The sequence below is a fragment of the Vipera ursinii genome (genome assembly GCF_947247035.1).
Source record: "Vipera ursinii genome assembly, chromosome: 1".
Taxonomy (NCBI): Eukaryota; Metazoa; Chordata; class Lepidosauria; order Squamata; family Viperidae; genus Vipera; species Vipera ursinii.
In genome coordinates, this window is record NC_139512.1 from 316,839,748 (window position 1) to 316,866,939 (window position 27,192).

The window sequence follows — 27,192 nt, forward strand, 5'->3', positions numbered from 1 at the left end:
GTGTTCCAAGAAGTTTCAAAGCATGATTGTTTTTTTAAAAACTCTCTTCACTTATATAGTTTTTCACTTTTGCTTTACTATGCTCTCAATGCCATTTGTTTTTGAACTTTTTAAAGTGCTTTATCACTTGCAGAAATTAGATGACCAAATACATATAAAATACAAGGACTGAGTCAGGCACCAATATTTTTGTCCTTAAACACTCTGCAGGTGCTTTAATTCAATCTGTATATGTGATAAACAAAACTACCACCACAATGCTTAGTTGACTCAAAAAAGAGATGCTTCTCACTTAAGTGTTTGATGTTTTGTAGGAGTGGTTCTCAAAATGTGGTCTCCAGATCCCTGGAAATCCCCAAGATCTTTCAGAAGTTCCATGAAGCCAAAACTATTTGCCTAATAATACTAAGATGTTATTTGCCTTTTTTCACTATCATACTCTCACAAATGTACAAGGGAGTTTTCCAGAGGCTACATGTCATGCCATTGTGTGATGGCTAATGGAATGTGTGCTTGTGTAACCCTGCATTTTTAGATTCTTCTAAGGTTCAGGTTTAAGGAAAAATGTGTTTTCAGAAATTAACTCAGTTCATCTTAATACTTAAACTGTATTATACTTATACTGCTATTACTAGCTATCTTTGGTTACACATGCTATAATCTTTGTAATCTCATTATCATCCAACCAACCATTACTTTGAAATCCCAAAGCTATGCCTACACAGAAATACAAAAAAGTACATTTGTTATCCTCTTTGCAATTTTTTTTTAAATCTAGATGTTTAAATTTTATTTCAAGTTGATAGTTTTAGAATTTAATATTTTATAAAATAAAATGTATATTATATCTTTCTTATACTTAAGGATGAACTTGGCTTAAAGCAAAAAGATTATGCAACTTGCTTTCTCAACCCACACCTCCATCTTCTAGGTCTAAAGATGCTGAAAAAAATGAATCTGACATATCACAGAGTTCTCTGACTCATGGAACAAAGGAACCTATTCCACGGAAACTGGGAAAAATGCAAATGAGAATCAAAATGTGACAAAAAATGTCTTTCCCTGAAATATATAGATATTAACAATGTATTACATTAATTGTTATGAACGAAAACATACCATAATATTATAGTGCCAGTTAAGCAGTAGTATCATTTCAGACCAAACTTACAGAGTTAAAAAGAAATCAAGTATTTTAAAAATAGATGTGATGAGCTTTTTAGAAGTCAACATTATTTTTTATAGCTTTTCAAACTAGAAATGAAAAAGCCACTGAAGCTTTTTATAGGGTAAATTATCATCTTGCATTGGCTGAAGAAGCATACAAAATAATTGAGAGACTAATTAAGGGTTGTATAGTTGACATGGGTGAATGCCGTCTAGATGAAAAGTCACTAAAGAAATCACTGCAGTGCCACTTTCCAGCATACAGTAACATGTGGATGCTTGTCCACAACACAAATAGCGATGAAATGTACAAAGTGCTGAACAGGGTTTTTGTTTATTTCATGATTTATTCTTATAGTGGAATGTAGTCCAGATTCCCAGGAGGGAGAGGATGTATTCCAGAAGAGCAAGAAACTGCGAAGTTTAGATAGTTTGGTTGGGAGGAAGCGGATCAAGACAGCTTCTTCCTAAAAGTTCCCTGAATATATCTTTAATGATGCAAGTAGTTTGCTTTAGTTTGGTAAGACTAATGTCTGGCTCCCCAAAACAAGAAAGACATACTGGGTTTCTTTTAAGCAATTTCCTTTATTGTTCCTCACCTATAGACAGAAATCCCAAGAGAGTAACTCTCTTGATTAAAGACTGCACACGTCTTGAAAAAGGTAGGCGCGTGAAAAGATGCTGGGACTGCTGTCACAGTCACATGACATCATAACTCCTGAGCTATCTACACAGACCAGCACCTCCAAGCTAGCTGGGTAAATGTGGAAGGCATAGCCATCACATCTACTCAAGGAAGAGTATATAAACTTTTAAGGAAATCTTTCCATTTTAATCAGGTGAATTGGGAGGAGGAATGGGTTGCCTTATGATAAATGGGTTCAGCACATGAAAGAGATGATCAGAGAAGATCCAACAAGCTGAATTTCAAGGCTCATTTAACCAAATTGTTTCTACACCAAGATCTGACCTTTTCAACTGAATGTCAAGTTGCTAAGAACAGGGCATTTGAGGTACTTTAGCATATACCTAGCTTTACATGTTTATGTTTAACAGGAGACTATTAACAAAATTTATAAAAATTATTAAATTTCATCCCCAAAGACAGTTATTACTGAAAGGATGCAAGATACAAACCCAAACTCTTAGGAACAATTTTTCAAACAGATTTTTTTAAAAGGAAAACAAAATATATTAAATAAACAATGAGTACATACTGGAATTAATTACCATAGTATAAAGCTATTTAGACTGTTATCTTATGAGCCAATGTCTTGTTTCCACTTCTGGCTAAATTTGCAAAGAATGAGAATGTTTAGAATTAAGAAAAAATGGTGCAAAAACCCTCAGCTTGTGGATTCCACCTGTCCAGTATGACCATGCAACTAGATGTATTCATTGTAGTTAATCAGGATAGGATAGGATGGGATGGGATGGGATGGGATGGGATGAGATGGGATGGGATGGGATAGGATAGGATAGGACTTTGTAGGTCTTCTAGTCCAGGCCCCTGCTCAGGCAGGAGAACCTATATCATCTCAGACAGGTAACTGTCTAGTCTCTTCCTAAAAATCTCCAGTGATGAAGCACCCACGATTTCTGGAGGCAAGCTGTTCCACTGGTTAATTGTCCTCACTGTCAGGAAGTTTCTCCCTAATTCAGGTTGCTTCTCTCTTTGATCAGTTTCCAACCATTGTTTCTCGTCCTTCTCTCTGGTGCTCTGGTGAATGTGACCCCCCTCTGCCTTGTGCAGCCCTCAGATACTGGAGTACTGCTCCCATGTCTCCACTATTTCTTTTCTTTAGACTAGCCAAACCCATGTCCCACAGCCGTTCTTCATATGTTTTAGTCTCCAGGCCTTTGATCATCTTAGTTGCTCTTCTCTGAATTTTTTTCCAAACTCTGAACATCTTTTTTGTGATATGGTTACCAAAATTGGTGGCAGTATTCCAGGTGTACTCTTACAAGGGTTTTATAAAGCGGTACTAGTACTTTGCGTGATCTTGATTCTATGCCTCTGTTTATACAACTCAGGACTGTATTAGCCTTTTTGGTTGCTGCTGCACACTACTACCTCATAGTCAACTGATCGTCCACTATGACTCCCCAGGTCCCTCTCACAGTTACTGTTTTTAAGTCAGGTTCTTGTCCAGTCTGTACTTGTACCTTTGATTTTTCCTGCTTAAATGTAAAACTAACTTTGCCTTTCTCCACACTGAAACTCATTTTGTTGGATAGGGCCCATTGTTCAAGTTTGTCAAGATCTTTTTGGATCCTGAGTTTGTCTTCTGGGGTGTTGGCTACTCTTGTCAGTTTGGTGTCATCTGCAAATCTGATGACTTCCCTTTCAATTCCCTCATCTAAGTCATTTATGAAGATATTGAAGAGTACTGGACCTAAAACGGAACGTTGTGGTATCCCACTGCTTACTCCCCTCCATGCCATTGAGAACTACTCATTGAGTACGGTTTGCCAGCCAGCTATAGATCCATCTGCTGGTGTTGTTGTCTATTCCACCTTTTTCTAGCTTACCAAGGAGTAGGTTGTGGTCTACTTTATCAAATGCCTTACTAAAATCTAAGTATACTATGTCCACAGTATTTTGCTGGTCTACTAGTTTAGACACTTTATCAAAGAATGAAGACTGGTTTGGCATGATCTGTTTTTAACAAACCCATGCTGGCTACTAGTTATGATTTTGTTTGCTTCTAGTTTGCATATGTTTTTTGATTATCTTTTCTAGGATCTTCCCAGGTATTGATGTTAAACTGATTGGTCTGTACTTTCCTGGGTCCATTTTTCCCCCTTTCTTGAAGATGGGAACCACATCAGCCCTTTTCCAATCCTCAGGTATTTCTCCGGTGCTCCAGGATTTTTGAAGGATATGGTTCAATGGTTCTGAGGTAACATTTGCCAGCTCCTTCAGAACTCTGGGATGTAAACAGTCATAATCTTACATGTGGTTAGTAAAAAGAAGCCAGAGTCATATCCAAAATTATGATGCACTTTTGTTCTTGCATCACAATTTAAGGTTTGAATGCTAAAGCCTAATTCAAATACCGCACTAAACTGATTTCTGCAGTTTGGTGCCTCCTGTTGGTGGAACTAGCTTGTTTTTTTAAAAACTCAGAACTGGAACCCAGCAATAAACTCTGGCTTGTTAAGATAAAAAAAAAGGCAGAGATTCTACTTCAAATAAATGATGGAGAAGAGGAATCACAATTGTAATTACTTCTGATGGCAGAAGGAGGAACCACTGAGCAGATCTGCATTAGATTACTTCTTGGATCTGCTAAGCCAGGGCTTTTCAACCAGTGGTATGCATGGTCACTTTAGCTCATTCCCTCTCCCCGCTAAACTTGTCTAGGCTGGGCAGGGTCGTGTACCGCCTGCCAGGTGCCAGTGTACCACCGGTGGTACATTGGCACCTGGCAGGTGGTACACGACCCTGCCCAGCCTAGACAAGTGTAGCGGGGGGAGGGAACAAGCTAAGACGGCGCAGCACAGGACTTGCCGTGAGAGAATCATCAGGAACTGCAGGGCTGCTGGGCCGAGACAAAGGATCAGGATCAGCACTTCTGGCACATCCGGAAGAGAAAGGAGGAGAGGATATAAAAGGAGGCAGTTTTGGCAGGAGAGGGAAAGGGAGGAAAAAAGATGTCGAAGAAAGAGTCAGAAGACAAAGCTTTTGTCAGAGAAGCGGTGAGAGAGAGAAGAAAGGCTTTTGGGGAGGTGTGTGTGAGAGGCAAAGAGGAAAGGCTTTTGGGGGGAAGTGTGTGTATGCGAGAGAAAGAGGGGCTTTTGCAAGCAAAGGATGAGGGGAGGGAGAGAGAGAGAGAGAGAGAGAGAGAGAGAGAGAGAAAGAGAGAGAGAGAGAGAGAGAGAGAGAGTGGGAGGAGAGGGAGAGAGGAAGCAGGGTCGAGCAACCACATGACCATCAAGGTAGTGCTACATATTAATAAGTATTGAGAAATTCATTATACATTTTTCAGTGTAAAAGGAAAAGTGATTCAGCAAAGGAACTGCCACCGGATAAATTAAAAATGGTACTTTCCCCCCTTTTTTACAGTTTGTAACATTTTATTAGATTATAGAATAAAATACAAAAGTACAAAAACAAATAGTAGGACACAGTGGGGAGGAAAAAAGGAAAAAAAAGTGAGGTGGAGAAGGGAAAAAGAAAAGGCATTGACTTCCGACTTCCTCTGTTGCAGTAGAAGGAAGCATTAACTTTGAACTTCAACTTTTTACTTTTCCATAATATTATAAACTAGCCATTTCTATAACAACAAATGAATCTAACTAGTAAAACCCAAAATCCACCCCCCGTTTTTTTTCCAGTCATCAAGTTTTTGACACCTTGCTAAGCACTGGTGGTACTCAAATACTGTCATCTCCTAAAAGTGGTACAATCTGTGATAAGGTTGAAAAAGCCCTGTGCTAAGCCAGAATGTAGAAGCCTTCTATGCAATGTCTCAGATAAAAATATGGCCATTATTTCACTATGATTAAACTATTAAAGAAGTACCTAATCTCAACTGCACCAATGGCATTGCAAATTCCAACTGCATGTAACTTACCCATTTTTACTGAACACTCTCAGCCATATTTGAAAGTTTGGTCCCAGCAAACATAAGCAGGGCAAAGTAGTAAAGGTGGATAAAAGAACTGCAAATAAAAAGGTCTCCCAGACTGACCTGGAAAAAAAAGTGAAGCTATTTTAAAGGCCTATCTTGATAACCATATTGAAAAAGTAAGAATGATAAACTGTAAAGCCTTTGTGTTCAGACGCCATGTGAAAAGTGGTTACAGTAGGCATGAACCTAGCCTTTCTCTGGGTTTGCCCAATCCTTATTTTCTTCCTCTGGAAAAGTTATCAAAAGACTGGGAACCTTTGCTTTGAAGTTCAATTAATCACAACATACTAGTATGCTTAAACAGTAATCAACATTCATTCTGCTTTTTGGAGATCATTCAGTTGCATAAATGAAAGCCATTATAACCTGAGACCTCTGAGACCCAGGATAGCTCCAGACATTTCTAAAATTTGTAGCTAATGATAACTTAAACATAATAAGAGAAATAGGGATAAGAAATTATTGAAAAATGACTAATATATCATATTAACTATATTAAATTCTAATTAAAATTAAAAGTCAATCAGACACAAAACGTCCTATTGGAAGCTGTGGGGAGAATCTGGAATACAATTACTTTGTAATGCTTAAATATTTTTTTTTACTTCTGCTGAGCTTGTCGATCAGGTCGGCAGTTTGGCGGGTCGAATCTCGAGTGCCGCGTAACAGAGTGAGCGCCTGTTACTCATCCCAGCTTCTGCCAACCTAGCAGTTTGAAAGCACGTAAAAATGCAAGTAGAAAAATAGGGACCACTATGGTGGGAAGGTAACAGCGTTCCGTGTGCCTTTGGCATCTAGTCATGCCAGCCACATGACCACGGAGACATCCTCGGACAAGCGCTGGCTCTTCGGCTTTGAAACGGAGATGAGCCCCTAGAGATGAGCCCCTAGAGTCGGAAACGACTAGCACGCATGTACCGGGGAACGTTTACCTTTACCTTTACCTAATTTACAACAGTGGTGATACAATCAACTTAAGCATATTTTAACATGTTAACGTGGACCAGATACTTGATGGATTTGATGTTTGAAATATAATTTTTATATTTAAAATGAGAGAATGTTTTTAAAGTTGACATTAAGGACATTGATGGTTCACATTTTAAAGAACTGGAACATCTAATAAGGGAATATTTTAAAAATGTAAAATTTGATACAATGGATGTAAAATTAAAATGGATTCATCAAAGAATCTTAGTTCAAGTTTACTCAGTTTACTGAACTGAGAATGCATTTGAAATGCATTCTGTTGACCACAAAAAAAAGGTTATTGACTCATAATTTAATCTTGTGAATAAATGACATCCTTTAGAAATAGCATTTTAATGTACATTAATAGCTTTATAGGGACATTATTTAATTATTAAAGAAGTTAATTAAAGAAAAAGAAATTTGGGGTTTGTTCTAGCTTAGCTTTTAGTTTTTAGAAAGTAGTCCCTAACATCCCATTTAATTCAACTATGGCTTTTGGCCTAGAAAAAGTTGTGTATCGCTGTCACCCAAAATGAAGATCTAAACAAGTCACAGTAGAGATTTATCCATGTTTACCAAATTTTAATACCATAGCAGGCTGTAATGAATACAAAATAAGAGCAAATGTCTCTGATCTCCTTCTGAATTCATAATCTGGGGCATGTGTGATTAATGTTTAATGTGACATCCGAACACAAACAGTGTCAGATTCTGAAGCAGTTTATACCTCTTATATAAAAACTGGGTTTTCGTAACCCTGAAACTCAAAACTTCCACCTAGTGATTATCACACTTCTCAAAAGTGCTTTTCTGATTTTGTTACTTTGCTGTAAATATAGTGATCATCAGTAGCAATTTGAAGAAGGAACATCGCTGGAACATTTTGCCTCAGAACCCATCAAAAATTAAGATGTATGGTGTAACACTGACATTTGGATGATCACATATGAAAAAACCCATCCCACAACCCTGATTTTTTTCTTATTTAAAATAGTTCAAATCTTGCTATTTTTCACTACAGTACAAAGTTTCCAGTGATTGAAGACAGGATTAGAAATCAGGAAACTGTGAGCTCTAGTTTCACTTTTGACATACAAACCTGTTTGGGTGACACCCCCACATCTGCTCAGAAACAACTTTCCAGTTTTGGCTTGTTCTACCTTTTCAGATTGCATGCTAAAGACAGAACATTTTAATGCTTCTCTATAGAAAATAAATAATCAAATAAATATCCTACGGAGACAACTTGAAGGTTTGGGGAAAGGAGGGGGGAATTTGTGTCTAGTGTTTTCTCTGTCATATCACTCTTTCTTGCAATGCTGGTGCATATTTACTTATTTTGAGACAGAGCAACTTTCAAAAGTGGAATTTAGTTTGATTAAATTCACCTTAAACGTACCTCATTATGATCAGGTCTCAATAACACTTTTGTTTGCTTTTTTCACCAACTATTAAAATACATTTTCCTTAATTCTCTAAAATGAGCTGAAAATGACACATAAATGCTCAGCTGTATATGTACACTTTACATATTTTATGATTTAATATGTATCCTGTGGCATCACGTTCATGAGCTGTTTTCACTTGTTCATCTTTCAATATTTTGCAACCTTGAGCTGTTTATAAAAATAATAAAGATGGGATAAAACGTTTGTTTGATTTGTTAAGGCCACCAAAGTTTCTGGAATCTTTTTATATTTTGCCTATTCAACTTTATGCTACAATGGATTATCATGGATTTATAGCAGTAAAATAGAGAACTGGACTACCTACAATTGAATTACAATTTCAGTACACTATTAAGAACTTGGCAATAATATATTAAAATAAACCAGGTTCCTACAATAAATAGTATTTCTATCAATATGTCATTTTGATCAAGGGAGCCAAAGTCAAATTCAAACTGACTCTGGGCTAAGTACTCATTCATAGTGCAACCCATCTTATGGGGTGGTTATTGTTGGGGATAAAATTAGGGGAGACTCCGGTATAAATTATCTTGAGTTCCTTAGGAAATGTCAGAGGTAAAAATCATGAATAATAATTATGTACCTCTATTATAGAGTCATCTATACTATCCTCATTTCACAACTTTGTGAATTGCCGCATCGTTTTGATCACATATAGCCAGGTTATCTGTTCTCTACTTCTTTGATTGCTCTCAACTTTGCTAAACATACTTATTTCTCTTTTCTAGAGCATCAGTTCCTTGTCCCACATGTCTATATAGTTATCCTATTTGGGAGAGAATTGATTAGTTGCTGCTATTTGCGATCCATGGTAATCTTACTACATGTCATTTGGTCCATAATTTGTCCTCTTTCTCATTATCTTGTCTAACTTTGTGCTTCTTCCTTAGAATTAGTGCCTTCTTTAATTCACCAAAAGGGACACGGTGGCTCAGTGGGTTAGGACGCTGAGCTTGTCGATCAGAAGATCGGCAGTTTGGCGGGTGAAATCCCGAGTGCCGTGTAGCAGAGTAAGCGCCTGTTACTCATCCCAGCTTCTGCCATCCTAGCAGTTCGAAAGCACGTAAAAATACAAGTAGAAAAATAGGAACCACTACGGTGGGAAGGTAACAGCGTTCCGTGTGTCTTTGGTGTCTAGTCATGCCGGCCACATGACCACGGAGACGTCCTCAGACAAGCGCTGGCTCTTCGGCTTTGAAACGGAGATGAGCACCGGCCTCTAGAGTCGGAAACGACTAGCATGCATGTGTGGGGGAACCTTTACCTTTACCTTAATTCACCAGCAAACTGTCATCTTTATTCTTGAAGCTAGGAAAACAAAACTATGTCATTGACTTTTTTATTATCAACTCTAAGTTCACTAAACAGATGAGTCATATCATTTTTGTCTTCATTATTAATATTTAATATTATCCCAGAACAACATATTTAAAAGCAAATCCACATTACCTTTCCCTACTAGAAGGTCTTATGTGGAACACTATAAATCCAGACTGATTCATAGTTCAAATTTCTAAAATTTAACTTTCTGATTTACCAGGTGGAATTATAAGAGACATACTTACTCTAGTAATGGTGCTCCATAAAGAACAATAATTCCATGGAAGAGGATACAAGATATGAAGAAATATACACAGCATCTTACAAATCTTGTCACCTTTTAAAGAGAATGAATACGTATCTATATAATGCCATCAATATGCATAATTTTTTTTACCGAAGACAAGTACATAAAATATATGATTATTCTTAGATTAAATTAAAACCCTTGTAAACCTTTTCTAGATCATTAGCACTGAACTAGTATTTGGATTCTTACAGTCTCTCGATAGTAGGACCAAAACTGACAATGATTTACCATATCCTCTTCTCCCTTTCTGCTTGACCCCCAACGCCCATCACCATCCTGCAGCCTCCTAGGCAGGAATATATCTCTCTTGCCAGAAGTCCTATCTGATTTCTAGTAAGGCGTTTAAAACAAGGCTGAGTTGCATAGCGCAAGCAGTTGCTCATTGAACTATAAATTATTTAAAACTGAGTTTTAATATTAAACTAAAGTGCTTGTTTAAACATGTTCAACTGAAACAAAATGCCCAGATTGAAACTCTTTTAAGTTTATATAAAGAGATTTAATAATGTGTTTCTATCTCCTGTTGAAACTGGCAAAACTGAAATGCTATAATTTGAATTACCGTAGTTTTATACCATATTGAATATTGTGATACTCTCAAAGTTAGGAAGATGCTCTGGTAGTAGCTATTGTATTGCACATTCACAGCTGATTCAATATGTCTGAATCAGATTTACAAGCTAAGGATAGCTTTGCAAGCAAATTTCACAAAATCAGTCAGTGTCCTAATCAATTTTATGACAGTTGTTAATCATAATTGTTAGAAAGTTCTTAAGTTTACTTTTGTTTTTTTTTGTAAGCTCCACAACAATATTCTGATTATTGAACTGTTGCAAGATAAATCTACACACAAGCTTACACACATGGGCTTGGAAAATTTCCTACAAGAGTGCACTATCATAACTCCTAAAATATTGTGGCCAGGCACAATGCCAGGAAAATCTGTTTATAAAGGACCACCACTTCTCTCTCCATTTGTTGCCATTCTTTGGGAAATATGATTGGAGTCCTTTTAACACTTAAAATGCAATTTCATTTGATATGCAGTTTCACTTGATATGATTGTTCCTTTTAAAACTTTGAATGCAATATAACACAGACTTTTATAAAGTAAAGTTTTATAAGATTATATCACTACAATTCAAATATTGTTCTATAGTCAAAATACTGAAAAATATATTTAAATAGCAGCAAGGTATGCCTCATTATTTAGAGGAAGAAAAATCAGCCTCCTTATAGCAGAAATATTAAGAGAGCAATTACTTATAGAATATTTTATCTTTTTAGTTAGAGAAATTGTATGGAATAACACTGAAGACATGGAGCTTTGAGTGTTATTCTGATTGCAACCACAATGTTCCTAAAGAGCTGAAAGCATACAGTCATTCATTCAATTTTACTCTTTCATATGATCTTCCATGTAGCATTGGAACAAATACAAAATTACTGAGAATCAAAAAATGCCAAATAAAGTTATCCATGCCTCATACCAATAATTAAATTTTATCAAACATAACATACCTTGTGGGGAAGAGAATATCTTCTTGTAGATAAATATGGCTTTAAAATCATATGTAAGATTATATTTATACTACCAACGCTTGCTGAACAGATGCACAGCCATGTCAAGTGTGTGTCCAAGATTGAGAAATTCTTCAAGAACAAAGAAGGAACAATAGTAGTTACAATAACAGAAAATATACAGATGACATTGGCAGTCAGCAGTCTCTTTATTTCTGTATCTTTCATGTTGTCTTACTTTTATTTCCACCTGTTGAGAAGCAAATTAAGGTATTTATATTAATATTGGTAGTAAAGGCAATTCTCCTTTGTATAGAAGGGAATGCATACCTGCAGAAATTAAATGTGTTTATACAGTGCTTTTTTTGTAAAAGAAAAAGGTGCCGGAACTCACACATGTCATACAACCCGCCTTGCCTATCCTACAAGGTTCCATCCAAAAAAGGTGCCGGAACTCCGTTCTGAGTGTTCTATGAGAAAAAAAGCCCTGTGTTTATAGCATATTCCTGCAATAACATTTAGGGAAATGAAAAAAACAAGTAAGCTCCAAAGTTAAAATTTGCTGTATGAAAGAAAAAAATATATTTAAAATAGTTGATAAGAATGGATGCCACTCCACATTAATTACTCCAGGTCTTTCCAACTTCTCATATGCGCTGGATTGGTTTAGTTGCAAACATCTCAATTCCAAATGAAGAGAACTGGAAGTAGAAGTACATCCTCTTACCCTCAGAAAAAGGATGTATCTGTCTAAGTTACTGTTCAGATCTGATCTCCTTCCAAGCAACCAGCACCAGTGAAGAATGGAACAGATGCACCCATCAATACAGGTAGTCCTCGACTTACAACAGTTTAATGACCGTTCAAAGTTACAATGGCACTGGAAAAACCTGACATGACCATTTTTCACACATATCACTGTTGCAGCATTCCAACTGCCACATGATTTACATTTGGATGCTTAACAACTGACTCACATTTATGATGGCTGCAGTGTCCTGTGGACATACGATTCCCCCCTTGCGACCTTCTGACAAGCAAAGTCAATGGGGAAAACCAGATTGACTCAACAACCACGCGATGAATTTAACAACTGCAGCCCTTAACTTCAACAAATGTGGCACGGGGAGTCATAAAATAAGTCATAAGCAGGCATATACATAGAATGAAGGCTACTGCTAAGCTTGTAAGCCGCCCTGAGTCTTCGGAGAAGGGCGGGATATAAAATGGAATTAAAAATAAAAATAAAATAAAACGGGGCAAAAACTCATTTAACAAATTTCTCATTTAGCAACATAAATTTTGGGCTCAAGTGTGCTGGTAAGTTGAGGGAGTACCTGTACAAGTTTTTATTCCAAACGGAGCACTGAAAGGTACTTTAGGCCGCCTTTGTAAGGTTTGTTTAAATAAGTTGTTTTCCCTATCGCAGGGGTAGGCAACCTCGGCTCTTTTATGACTCATGGACTTCAACTCCCAGAATTCCTGAGCCAGCTGGTAGGCAACCTCGGCTCTTTTATGACTCGTGGACTTCAACTCCCAGAATTCCTGAGCCAGCTGGTAGGCAACCTCGGCTCTTTTATGACTCGTGGACTTCAACTCCCAGAATTCCTGAGCCAGCTGGTAGGCAACCTCGGCTCTTTTATGACTCATGGACTCCCAGAATTCCTGAGCCAGCTGGTAGGCAACCTCGGCTCTTTTATGACTCATGGACTTCAACTCCCAGAATTCCTGAGCCAGCTGGTAGGCAACCTCGGCTCTTTTATGACTCATGGACTTCAACTCCCAGAATTCCTGAGCCAGCTGGTAGGCAACCTCGGCTCTTTTATGACTCATGGACTTCAACTCCCAGAATTCCTGAGCCAGCTGGTAGGCAACCTCGGCTCTTTTATGACTCATGGACTTCAACTCCCAGAATTCCTGAGCCAGCTGGTAGGCAACCTCGGCTCTTTTATGACTCATGGACTTCAACTCCCAGAATTCCTGAGCCAGCTGGCTCAGGAATTCTGGGAGTTGAAGTCCATGAGTCATAAAAGAGCCGAGGTTACCTACCCCTGCCCTATCGAGATGCGTTCGGATGGGAAGGGGTTGAAAATGTCGATTAGGGGACTTGTCATCGACAGAAGGCCACCATCGACAGAAGTCTCTCCCAGTTTCCCTTCCTTCACCTACGTGCCTTGCTTTTAGGAGACCGCTCTCCGGCAAAACATCGGGGCCAGGTGGCGGCAGGGTCGCCCTTACGAGAGGCAGGGAACGAGGCTTCTGAGACAACGGCGCCGATCCAGCTTACCTGCCGTTTCCCCCCGGATGCTAGCAGGGGAAGCTTCGCAAATACGTCATAGCCTCGCCTCGGAACAACCTCCGCTCTCCTTGAGCCCGCAACTGGCTGCACTCAACCCCACCCCCGCCCCACCCGCAGGCTCTGACGTCACGACTGCTCCCGTACCGCAATCCGCCGGTTCGTTAAGGCGCTTCTCGTGCCCTGGAGATCACGAGGAAGCCGGAAGCGGAAGTGTGGAAGCTCAGAGGGGTTCGGCGGTGGAACGTTGTTGTGGTGGGGAGGTTGGAGCCTCTCTAGGCAGGCTGAGGCGGGGGGGGGTGTCTTTTCTTCCGGTTTCGGTTCGGTGTTTTAGGCCTTGGCCATGGTGTGCGAGAAATGTGAGTTGAAGGGGATATGGTGGGAGAGCGCGCGGTGTAAAGTGAGAAGGCTCGTTTGACAACTAAGGTGCAGTTTGCGGGAGGGAGGGAGGGGGGGCTCGTCCTGAGAAAAGAGTAACATTCGGGTTGCCCGACGCTTCTAGTTTTGGGTCCCGGGATTGCCCTCCAAAGAACGGCGCCTTCCTCCAGGAAGGAAGTCTAGCTGTACGTCTGAAAGGAGTCGGGACCCGGTGTGTATCAGATCAGTTGTTCAGTCGCGAAGTGGAAACCGACTCTTCCGCAATCCTATGGGCCGTAGCACGCACGCCTCCCCCCCCTCCCCCCTCCTCCACCGTCTCCCGGAGTTGGCCCAAATTCATGTTTATTGCGACGATGACACTATCAAACGCAGATACACAGATCAGTGCCACAAGCGAAAATGGAGGACTGCTTGCTGTAAAAAGAGTTGTTATTTCTTTGTGTAATGAGGACCCGGAATGTTGGGGGCAATAAGCTGACTTTGTAAAAATGCCGCTTGGGGGGGGGCGAAAGCCCTAATAAGCAGGCATATACATAGAATGAAGGCTATTGCTAAGCACTTTTTTAAAAAATTCCATTTATATCCCGCCCTTCTCCGAAGACTCAGGGCGGCTTAACTATTTAGATTACCTTGCTAGGCCCCAAACATGGGACAAATCTTTATTTCCTGTTTCAGCCTATCATGAAGGCCATCGAACAGGCAGTAGTCACACCGGTGACAGCTCATATATTTGTGTAAATTGCTAACAAAGAATTAAGGGAGACTGATATGCATTTCAAACTTATTAGTTTTCATCAGTCAGCCATACCCTTCTGAGATTCGAACCTGGGCTGATTGCACATTAGGCAGTTATTTTTACCTCTAGGCCAAATATATGAGCTCTCACCGGTGTGACTACTGCCTGTTCGATGGCCTTCATGATAGGCTGAAACAGGAAATAAAGATATGTCCCATGTTTGGGGCCTAGCAAGGTAATCTAAATAGTTAACAAGCATTTGACACATATTTTCCCTTGCTTCTCAAGCTAACAAAGCGAGAGAGAGCCTGTGGCCTAGAGGTAAAAATAACTGCCTAATGTGCAATCAGCCCAGGTTCGAATTTCAGAAGGGTATGGCTGACTGATGAAAACTAATAAGTTTGAAATGCATATCAGTCTCCCTTAATTCTTTGTTAGCAATTTACACACACACACACACACACACACACACACACACACACACACACACACACACATATATATATATATATATATATATATATATATATATATATATATATATCAGAAATTTGGGTCTGCTGCTTTATATTGCTGTTCTGAGTGCACTTAATGGGATTTTGGTCTTTGAGTACATGTGCTTAAGATTATTCTGTTTGGAGATATGGAATCAGATGTATTGTGAATTTACTATGAAGGAGGGTTCAGAACACTTAAAGTGACTTAAAGGAGCAAGTATTTTGAGGTTGCTGTTTATTGGATGTTTTGATCCCCAAAATAGTGAATACTGTAAAGTTTTCAGTAAATCCTAGCAGTGATGGCTGTTTGCTGTTCTGGTAACAAAATGCCTAGAATGCATTGATCAGATAAAACAGTAGAAGTTTGTTACACTATAGGTTTTTTTGTCAGCTTTTGGGATTATTAGTTACAAATAATATAGATGTCAACTCTACAACGAACCTGGCTGAAGCCATCTTGCTCATTCTAGATTGCCACAAGAATGGGAGGGAGAAGTGGAGGTTTTCTGCTAGTCTAAAGAATTCTCTGTCCCATGGGAACCAAGGTCATTTCTATAGATCGAATTGAGGGTGGGGGTAGAGCATTCTGTCAGAAAGCCTGCCAAACTATTCTATTGGGAAATGTTAATTGCATAGTAGGGGGAGTTTAACTTTGTAATATTATAACTCTTTGGAGGGAATTTCAGTCTTGGTTTCACTTTTGACTGTGCCTATACCATGGAGGTTGATTAGGCACCTGGTGCAGCCTGAGTCAATTAGAACATTTAAGTTCATTTGGGCACCTGACTTGGGTACTACGATTTTGACAGGGATAGCAAAAGATGGGTCGTCTTTGCCCTCCTCATCGCTGTCATAAGGAGCTGGCATCGGCAGGCACTCAGGTGGACTTTCTCCTTCTCCCTGGGAAGGAGAAGTGACCTGAATGGCTTGCTCTTGACGGACCCAGTTTGATTTCTCCCGTCGAGGTCATGGGTTCCTCTTTGGCTTTGGGGTGGCAGCAGATGCACTCTTGGCCTGGGGCACAGGGACTGGACAATCCGCAGCACGATGACCTGATTGCCCAAACCTGAAACATTTGATCCGGCAGATGCTCGGCGAAAGCTATGTCATGGTTTCCAATAGATGAGACCAAACAAATCAGAACTCCGAGGCTGGAAGTTTCTATTTTAGAAAGAGAGAACTGAACCTGAAAGATACCAGCTGAGCTCATTACAAAAATAAGATTCAAGGTTATCATTACATCTTTTCTCAGCCCCAAGGACTTTGTAATGGTGCATAGGGATTAAAAGTTTTACAATTCTTACTGTCTCTTAGTCACTTGACTACACAGAGGTTATGGCATCTAGATAATTATTTTAGTGAGTATAAGAATTTTCTCTTTGTCCTCAAAAATTGTAATATACTGCTCAAAAAAAAGAAAACACTTAAACAACACAATGTACTGTATTTAACAGTAGGATGTCTTATCTTGTGTTCACTTTATTTTTTGAGCAGTATATTAATGTTTATATAATATGATAAGGGACGTGGTGCCTCAATGGGTTAGGACACTGAGCTTGTCGATTAGAAGATCGGCAGTTTGGCGGGTCGAATCCCAAGTGCCGTGTAACAGAGTGAGAACCTGTTACTCATCCCAGCTTCTGCCAACCTAGCAGTTCAAAAGCACGTAAAAATGCAAGTATAAAAATAGGGACCACTACAGTGGGAAGGTGACAGCGTTCCGTGCGCCTTTGGCGTCTAGTCATGCCGGCCACATGACCACGGAGACGTCCTTGGACAAGCGCTGGCTCTTTGGCTTTGAAACGGAGATGAGCACCGGCCCCTAGAGTTGGAAACGACTAGCACGCATGTGCGGGGAAAACTTTACCTTTTTATATATAATATGATCTGCATAAAAATATATCCCAAGCTATCTTTGTTTACATATACAGTAGATAAGCTGTGTCTCATCAGGTCTTTTCATAAATATTTTCTTGCCTTACAAAAATGGCAGAGCTTTTAATATAGGAAGATATTCAGAGATGTATATCTGCCTTGAAAATAGTCCATGTCGAATTATATAACACAATCAAACATCAGAAGTTGATCACAGGAAATAATGTATGTCATTTATAAAAATGTTTTATAAAATTTGCCAAATTTCAATTCCACAAAAGTCATGGGGTCTAGATTTTGGATCCATTCTATAAGTTATCTGATTTGTGGTACCTTGTTTCAAAAATTTATATCCTACGATGCATCATTTCAGCCAGTTAAAGATGACATACAAACATGAGAGTTTTAGTAGTATATACATAGATATCAACTGCAAATATTAGGTGATTTACCGTAAATAGGCGTCATTGGTTTTTATACCATCTTTTGCCCAGTCTAGTTTGTGAAATACTTCAAGTCACGTTGAGAAAAGGATAGGTGATATTGTATTGCCTTGTTGTACACCTCGTTCTACGTTGATTTCCACTTTAAATTGTTGCTATTGTTTTTCATATATTGATTGTAGTAAGTTTATGTAAGCAGCATCTATGCCTTGTTTGAGCAATTCCTTAATTATTGCTTGGTAGAATACTGAGACAAACACCCTTTCATAATTAATGAAACTCACAAGACCAGAAAAGCTATGAAGACAAATACAAGAGCTGCACAAAGCAGGAGATCCATTTGGCTTGAAAAATCTGAAAAAGAGCCAAGTTATGTTTAATAAATTTACCAAAGACAGGAAAAAAAATAATTGGAGAAGAACTAGACGTAGTAGATCACTACATATACCACATGGACCTTGGCCAATGGATCTCAATGGAAGGTGATACAATAAAGGAAATTGAGCAGTATGTTAAATGTGATTGACAGGCATTTGGCAAGCTAAGCATAATTTTCAAGAACAACAACCCCTATGCCTGAAAAGTTTTTGTTCAGTGTGTGTTACCTGCTCTAACATGCCAGCGAAATATGGACACTAACCTCAGAATTGATACAAAAGCTAAAAGTGCTGGAAAGAGTCATGGAAAGATACATACTCGGCATTACAAGAAAAGATAGAAAGACCTGCACATGGATTAGAGAACAAACAAAAGTATACGATATCAAGAGAGTAAAAGAATGGAAATGGAAATGGGCTGGTCACATAGCAAGAACTGAAGAACTGGCAGGTAGGATTCCACTTGATAAAAAGCATCACAAGAGAGACCTAAAACAAGATGGATTGATATCAGCAAGTATTGTAGGCCCAATTTTAATTGTATATGATGTATTTTAACTTTTAATTTTCCCTGTAAACCGCCCTGAGTCCTACGGGAATAGGGCGGTATATAAATTTAAAAATAAATAAATATAAATTGGCAAAAGAAAGCTCAGACCGTATTGGAAACATGCGGAAAAGGCCTTCATCCTGCAGTGGATAGACAAAGGCAAAAAAATGATGAATGAATGATGATAGATAATTCCTGTAAATGATATAATTCAGTGATATACATATCACTTGCAGATTTTCTATAAACCGAGTACTGGAAATAAAATTAGCACAATCCCATGAATGTCAGTTTAGAACGCAGTAAAGATTTCAGTGACTATAAGGTTGCAGCTTTACATGGATTTCTCTGTAAAAAGTACTATACTGACAACATAGCTATACATTCTTATTCCTAGGACATATGAAACCAGAAACCAGCTTATTTTCTTTTATGAAAATACCGTATACACTTTTCAAAATATCAATTGGTAAATTGGCAAAATTACATATCCAGCACTGGACTACTATATTATGATAGAGCAGTGGTGGCAAACCTATGGCACGTGTGCCAGAGGGGGCATTCAGAGCCCTCTCTGTGGGCACATGTGCCTTGCTCTTTGGCTAAGTTTTTGCAGGAAAAAGCCATTTCTCAAGCCCCTTCCTGGTGAAAATGGAGCCAAAGTGCGCCTCGCTCTTATTGAGAGTGAAGCTGCGAAAACAAAGATGACAAAGGACAGTACAGTTAGTTCTGAAAATGAAATCCTTAAAATGTGGAATTCTCTGCCAAATAATTTTAAGTCAATGAAAGCACCTGGGATTGCTTTCCTTATTTTGTTTGGATCATCTTATGCTTGTGAGCAGCTGTTTTCAGCTTTTAATTTTATCAAACCTGACACCAGAAACAGACTGACAGATGACTTGAGTGCTTCATGTGTTGCTCTCAAACTTACAAAGTATGAACCAAGGTTAGACAAATTATCTGCATGCATACAACAGCAAAATAACAATTATTCAAAAGCATGCCAATGCAAACTTTTACCTTTCAATAAAAAGTTTTTTGTATCATTGAAAGCTTTGTTATTGTGTTTTTCTTTTAAGACAAAAGATGTTAATGTGTGAGTTGTTTTTTTCTAAACTAAAACCTCAATATTTAGGTTAAATTGCCATGTTGCCACTTTGCGATAAATAAATAGGTTTTGGGTTGTAATTTGGGCACTCAGTCTCTACAAGGTTTGCCATCACTGTGATAGAAGTTTCATTCATTAGAGCAATCCTTATCTTTTCTAGACTCAAGGAGTTTATGTGGTGATTACACAGCAAGAAGCAACGTATGTGATTATGGGAATTTCTGCTAATTCAATCAATTTGCTATATATGTCTTAAAATCTGCAAACTACTATTTGTTTGCATTCACATTTGTTATTTTTACATTTATGTTCTGTTTTAATCATAATTTCTTGTAATTATTAACACATGTCAGAGATCTGTCATAGTTATTGATAAGTAATCCCTACTGGATTTAGAAGGACTGATACCTCACAGCTTTAAAAATATGTGTTGGCATCAAAAGTCACTGAATCCCAAAGGACAATTTGTTGAGTCACAGGACAGATTCCATACATTCCATGCATCAACAATGGCTTCCAATTTTCCTAGATAGAAAAAATAAGCTATATGGAACGCGGTACTTCATATTACTAATATTTGTATTATCAGTTCTGTGAAATAATATGGCCTGAACATATACTGTGCTGTTGTAATCTATTATCATAATTTTTATTCTGTTGTTTCTATGCTGCTTCGTAGGTGAAAGAAAACTTGGTACAGTAATTACACCTGATACCTGGAAAGATGGTGCAAGAAACACAACAGGTATTCTCACAAGAACTGCTATTTTTATCATTTCTCATTTCTTGATCAGGAAAACATAAAGAAAATGTCAGTGGGAAAAACTGCAGATCTTCATGTCAAGCTATATGTTCTTTATTGTCTCTATAATTATTGCTTCAATAATCCCATTTCTTTTACCTTTGTTCAGAAAAGCAGTGTTGCTCATAAATGTAGAATTCTGAAAGAACTTCATAATCCACTTATTATTAAGCAATAGGCAATCTAAATCTGGAACTGCCATGTATAATATTTAAGCAGGTTTTCTTTCTAGCATGTGAACATTACAGAGACATTTGTAAATTAATCTTCCTTTAAGTACTAATGCTAAAAACCTTTACAACTTGAAAATTGCAGCATGCCTGACGTTTTTATGGTTGAACCTAGTTTAAAAGACTCAGCATTTCTAGTTGAATCATTGTCGCATATTTAGTATTCCAGTTGTAGTCAAAATGTGGCTCATTTAAATCAATGAAATCAATTTAAAGATGCAACATAGCAATAGCACTTAGACTTATATAATGCTGCACAGTGCTTTATAGACCTCTCTAAGCAGCTTAGAGAGCCAGAATATTGCCCATAATAACCTGGGTCCTCATTTTACCGACCTCAGAAGGATGGAAGGCTGAGTCAACCTTGAGTCAGAGAGAATCGAACTGCTGACTGTTGGCAGAATTAGCCTCCAATGTTGCATTTTAACCACTGCGCCACCCTGGCTCATAATTATATTTGCATGCATACAGCCAATAATACAGTGTATCTTGGACCCCCAACAATGCTTTGATACTTAATTGAGCTACCCTGAGCAAAAGCAGAAACAGGATTTATATATCTTTGGCCCAGTACATTGCAAATCCAAGGGAAAAAAGGCAGACACAGTGGAAATTACGGCATGATGTTGGAATATTTCAAATAAACCCAGACGTTTGACATTATTATCCCTGCCTACTGGGTAAATAGAAACAATTTGGTTTATTAGGTCACATGTTCCTGTCTGATTATTCCACCTGTCACAGCTACGAATATTAAGAATGCTTTGAAGGGCACTTTAAGCAGTTCATACGTATTGGGGATTCTCAGATGATTGGCAATAAATGCAGCTTATATGTGTAGGGGGGAGGGCATCTTTAACCGGTACAGTATATTCATATATAATTTAGGTCTGCATTAGACTTCTATTGACTTAAGTGCTTGTACAAACACTTAAGAAGGATTGATAGCAATATTACATGTCCTATGATGCAGACATTCTTAATCAGTTTAGAGAAAGCTGTTGAATATCTTTCCCATAGATACACACAGTCCTGGTTTTAGTCAAGTATTTTCCTGTTTTGAAGTAGTTTTTAAAGGAAGACAACTCACCATGCTGTTCTGTTTTGATCTTTAGCAATATACACTTTCTGTTTTGGCTGTTCAAATTGCTAGAGAGAACAGGAGCTACTACTGAGATTTGCAGGGAAAAAAATTACAGGAATAAAATATAATAACAACAACAACAAAAGTTGGAAGGAACCTTGGAGGTCCTCTAGTCCAACCCCCTGCTCAGGCAGGAAACCCTATACCATTTCAGACAAATGGCTGTCCAGTCTCTTCTTAAAAATGTCCAGTGTTGGAGCATTCACAGCTTCTGGAGGCAGGTTGTTCCACTGATTAATTGTTTTAACTGTCAGGAGGTTTCTCCTTAGTTCTAGGTTGCTTCTTTCTTTGGTTAGTTTCCATCAGTTGCTTCTTGTCTTGCCTTCAGGTGCTTTAGATAATAGCTTGACTCCCTCTTCTTTATGGCAGCCCCTGAGATATTGGAACACTGCTATCATGTCACCCCTTGTCCTTCTCTTCATTAAACTAGACATACCCAATTCCAGCAACCGTTCTTTATATGTTTTAGCCTCCAGTCCCCTGATCATCTTTGTTGCTCTTCTCTGCACTCTTTCTAGAGTCTCAACATCTTTTTTATATCATGGTGACCAAAACTGGAAGAAGTATTCCAAGTGTGGCCTTACCCAGGCATTGGAAAGTGATATTAACACTTCTTGATTCTATCCCTCTGTTAATGCAGCCTAGCACTGTGTTGGCTTTTTTGGCAGTTGCAGCACGCTGCTGGCTCATATTTAAGTGTTTGTCAACTGGGACTCAGAGATCCCTCTCACAGTTACTACTTATTGAGCAAGGTACCATCTATACTATACTTGTGCATTTGATTTTTCTTGCCTAAGTGTAGAACCTTACTTTTTTCACCATTGAATATCATTTTGTTAGATAGTGCCCAATGTTCGAGTCTGTCAATTTCCTCCTGTATCTTAAGCCTATCTTCTGGAGTGTTGGTTATTCCTGCCAACTTAGTGTCGTCTGCAAATTTAATGAGTTCCCCATCTATCCCCTCGTCCAAATCGTTGATGAAGATGTTGAAGAGCACTGGGCCCAGAATAGAGCCCTGGGGCACCCCACTACACACTTCCCTCCATGTAGATGTGGTTCCATTGAGGACCACACGCTGAGTACAGCTGGTCAGCCAGCTATGAATCCATCTGGTGGTGATGCTGTCTAACCCATATTTTTCTATCTTATCAAGTAGTACGTTGTGGTCTACTTTATCACATACCTAACTGAAGTCCAAGTAAATTATATCCACAGCATTCCTCTGGTAGTTCCCCAGTGCTCCAGGATCTTTCAAAGTTGAGGAAGGAAGATGAATACAAAATATGTTGTATCCAATGATGTGTCACACAGCAGAATCAAAACCAAATTCCCTCAGTTCATATATATCCTTGAAACTTAGGAGAGAAGATTTGTGGTCTTATATGGATACAGAAGGAAGACAAATCCCATTGTATGTGTAGAAGTCTATCTATATAGTGTTAGATAGGTCTCCCAAGTAGTTAGGTGGTAATAAAAAATAAAAGGGATATAACTAAGATGTAGTTGGCAAAAGTGGCACAATTTTAGCATTCTCAGAAGGCCTTGTTAAACTGCTCATTTTCATGTTTATTGTTAGGTACTCTGGACATTCATTTTTTTTCTTTTTAATGGCTTCAACTTTAATTTGAAATGGTTTCAAAATTATATCTTTTCATTTATAGAAAGTGGTGGGAGAAAACTAAATGAAAACAAGGCATTGACATCAAAAAAGGCAAGGTAATTAAAAACTTAATTCAGTTATCAAATGTTATAAAAATTGTTAACTTGTCTATTCTACATTCTTCTGAATTTTACTCTTCCATATTTCCACATATAGTCATTCCTACTTCCTCCAGCCAAGAGTTGGCATAGAAACTTTCTCCCACCCCCATTACATTGTAATTTTAGCACCTATAACTCTTTACCAACATCACTATATCCTGAGAAACATTGGCTAAATTAGTGTTTTTCGAACTTGGCAGTTTTAAGAAATGTGGACTTCAACTCTCAGAATTCCCTAAAGTCCATCTTGTAGTTGCCAAGTTTGAAAAACATTGGCGTAGATCATGGTAATTCTGTAAGGCACTTAACAAATAAATGAAGGACTGGGAAATTTATCATCCATATGTTGTCTGGTCTGATTTACTCTAAGTAGAAGAGAAAAGGTGTAAGACAAAACATGGACACATGGATCATTTATATACATTATATTGTGCAAATATATAGTGGTAGTTCAAAATGTCATATTGCATTTTGATAATTTTATGCAATTGCAACAAATAAATTCTCTTCAGTCATTTGTTAGCTTTCTTGGGGGATTTGTGTCCATCTCTGCCCCACTTACTGCAAATATATAAAAGTAAACAAATTATTTTTATAAACAACTAATTCACTTGTTTTATCTTCTTAGATTTGATCCTTATGGCAAAAACAAATTTGCAATATGCCGAATTTGTAAAAGTTCAGTTCATCAGCCAGGCTCTCATTACTGCCAGGGATGTGCATACAAAAAAGGTGAGATATTTACCTTAAATCCAGTTTCTTCCCTTTAAAGTGTATTTGGTTACTGAGAAATAAGTTATACTGGATGATCAAAAGTAATTTCAGTATTCCTGTGCTTTTTATTAACAGGTATCTGTGCAATGTGTGGAAAGAAAGTCTTGGATACCAAAAACTACAAGCAAACATCAGTTTAATTATTGTGATTTTTTTTATAATTGACCACTTTGAACTTTGAAGCAATTGCTGAACATCATCATTACTGATAATGCGATGAGAAACCTCTAAAGAACTTGCATAGGATAATTGTGCTATTTTATATCTAAGTTTAAATCTGCATTAATGGCTATATTAATTTAGAATAAGACATATTTGTTCACCATAATTTGATTAGTCAGAATTTTCATTTGGAATTTGATAGATATGGTTAGTGCCAACTGGGGAAAAAATAAAGTAAAATGAATACATAAGTGCTTAGAGGACATTCAAAATTTCTTTTAGAGAAACTTGAGGGTTAGCAAATAGTTTAACTTTCTCAATGACTAAGCTACTCTTACATTAAGAATAAGGATTGCTGAATGCACCAGCAAAACTTTAATAAAATTGGCATATGGTTTATAGGGTAAATGAATATTTAAATGTAATACTATGTAATTTTAGCAATTCATCTACACCAATAGGCAATTCTTCAGTTCATTTGTGTTACATGCTTAGAATTGCTTGCAACAAGAGCTTTCAAAGCATCTGACAAATAACAATATATGAATATTGAATTTCATTCTGCTGGATTGGTTGCACATTCTAAATAGTGTACCTCGGTTGATAACTGTACTTTTACTTAAAATTGGCATTATTTTAAATGTTAAACTTGTAGTGGCTTAAATTTAAGATAGCATTAATATTTCTAAAATATATCTCTAGTTTGACGGTGTACAATTAGTGTTCAAGAAATAGAATGCAGAGTTCCTAATTTGTTGCACTCATATTTTGGATTTTATGAGTCTCTTATATGCAGTACTACAATATTCAATAATAATATGTTTGTACATTTTTATCAGAGTTGCAGAAAAGTAGCAAGTATTTCATTAGAGAGGGAATTACATTGGCCTGTGTTACTATGGACTACCTGACTGGATAGTTATATTGGTTTGATTCTTTTCTAGCAATTGGTAGGTGCAATGTCAGAATTTTTAAAAAAATGGTTAGAAAGGGGCAATCAACATAATTCCAGTCACGTTTGTTTAATAGTTTTTTATGAACTTGAAAATTTTATTGTGATAGTATTCAGTTTGTTTGTTTTGAGGCTCTATCCTAATGCTGATGTGATTTTTTTTAAAAAATTCACAAATGCCAATGGCTTTGGGGTTTAATAGAAATGTTACCTTGAGTTGAGTATCTGAAAAATGGACAGCTATACGAATATGCTACTTAACTTTGATCCCTATAACTGAACCATGGGATATAATTGTGGCCTAATCATAATTGTGGCCTAATGTGATAAGATATACCTACACACACACACACACACACACGCTCACACACACATGAATTGCATTCAGTACCAAACCTATGAGATTCCCCCATCCCCAACCCAATACCTTGCAAGAAAACATTTACAGCAAGCAGAATTGACTCTGAAAGCAATAGGGAGAAAAATCAGACAGGCGTCTATAGCCCAGTAAACCAAATTTTTATTAACCATATATCAGATAGTATAGCCAACATGCGAACCTAGTAGGAAATGATAAACTGCAAAGTTTAGCTCATCAAAAACATTCCAATGTCATTTTATTATTTATTTATTTGTATCCCATCTTTGTTATTAATTTAAGAAATAACTCAAGCTGGAGAACATATCGAACACACTTCGCTTCTCCTATTTACCCGACAGCAGCCACTCTGTAAGGTGGGTTGAGCTGAGAGAGAATGCCTGGTCCAAAATCATCCAGCTTTAATTTATCCTATGTCTTTTTCCTTTTCCTTGTCTTTGAAATGTAAAAAGCCAAAAGCATGTAAGTTATGGTTCTGCTTTTGGTCAAGGCTGCCCAACTGGGCAATGAGCCCAGTGTACATTGGTTGATTGTTTTTATGCTAATAAATTTATGTCATACCTTCAGTGTGATTTGGTTACTTTAAGGGAGCCTGGTTTTGGCCACAACACCTATACAAATTATTTATTAGGGTTAACATGGACTTACCAAAGGTATATTTAAGACATAGTTTGCTCAGCTCAGCTAATTCAGCTAAAATGGCTATCTCAGATCTATATTATTGGTAGCCATCCTTTCCCAAAGATGCTTTTTCACGAGGCCACTGGACTTTCTTGTCTTTCTTTGAAGACATTTCGCTTTGCATCCAAGAAGCTTTTTCAGCTCTGACTAGGTGGTGGGGAATGGAAAGTTTATACTCCTGGAGACAGATTCGCATTCTTTTACCGAGTCGTTAAAGCTACCTGGAGTTTTATGTGTCTTCAGGGTCACTTGGTGGAGCAGTGGGCTAATGCCTCCTTAAGTAACACCAGCTGTCTGCAATTAGTGCAGGTTCGAGTCCCACCAGGCTCAAGGTTGACTCAGCCTTCCATCCTTCAGAGGTAGGTAAAATGAGGACCCAGATTGTAGGGGGCAATAAGCTGACTTTGTAAAATGCCACTTGGGGGAGCCCGAAAGCCCTAATAAGCAGGCATATGCGTAGAATGAAGGCTATTGCTAAGCACATTGATTTGTGCTTTAAATTGTAAGCTGCCCTGAGTCTTCGGAGAAGGGCGGAATATAAATAGGAATAAAAAAAAAACTTGAATAGTGCAAATGGGTGTGGAGCCTTCTTGGAACTGTTGAAAGGACTGGACATAGATGATCTTGGTTTCCTCCCCCTCTGTTGAGAGA

At 38.0% G+C, this 27,192-nt stretch overlaps 2 protein-coding genes across 4 annotated transcripts in view; one reads left to right on the forward strand and one right to left on the reverse strand.

Annotated features, from left to right (window-relative positions):
• PIGF (phosphatidylinositol glycan anchor biosynthesis class F) overlaps nt 1-13,793 on the reverse strand; it is a 50,552-nt gene extending 36,759 nt beyond the window's left edge. For all 3 annotated transcript variants that reach the window (XM_083370851.1, XM_083370852.1, XM_083370850.1), the window contains exons 1-4: nt 13,684-13,793; nt 11,397-11,646; nt 9,811-9,902; nt 5,748-5,864 (exon numbers count right to left, since the gene is read on the reverse strand). In XM_083370851.1, the coding sequence (XP_083226977.1) occupies nt 5,748-5,864; nt 9,811-9,902; nt 11,397-11,624 (437 nt within the window). In that variant the 5' untranslated portion in view covers nt 11,625-11,646; nt 13,684-13,793. The remainder of the gene's footprint in view (nt 1-5,747; nt 5,865-9,810; nt 9,903-11,396; nt 11,647-13,683) is intronic.
• An 89-nt stretch (nt 13,794-13,882) lies between these two features.
• CRIPT (CXXC repeat containing interactor of PDZ3 domain) lies at nt 13,883-26,426 on the forward strand. The gene is made up of 5 exons (XM_083370950.1): nt 13,883-14,051; nt 20,336-20,401; nt 23,494-23,548; nt 24,222-24,325; nt 24,443-26,426. Exons 1-5 carry the CDS (start codon nt 14,036-14,038, stop codon nt 24,505-24,507), a joined length of 306 nt encoding a protein of 101 aa, XP_083227076.1. The 5' UTR covers nt 13,883-14,035; the 3' UTR covers nt 24,508-26,426.
• The last annotated feature ends 766 nt before the right edge of the window (nt 26,427-27,192 follow it).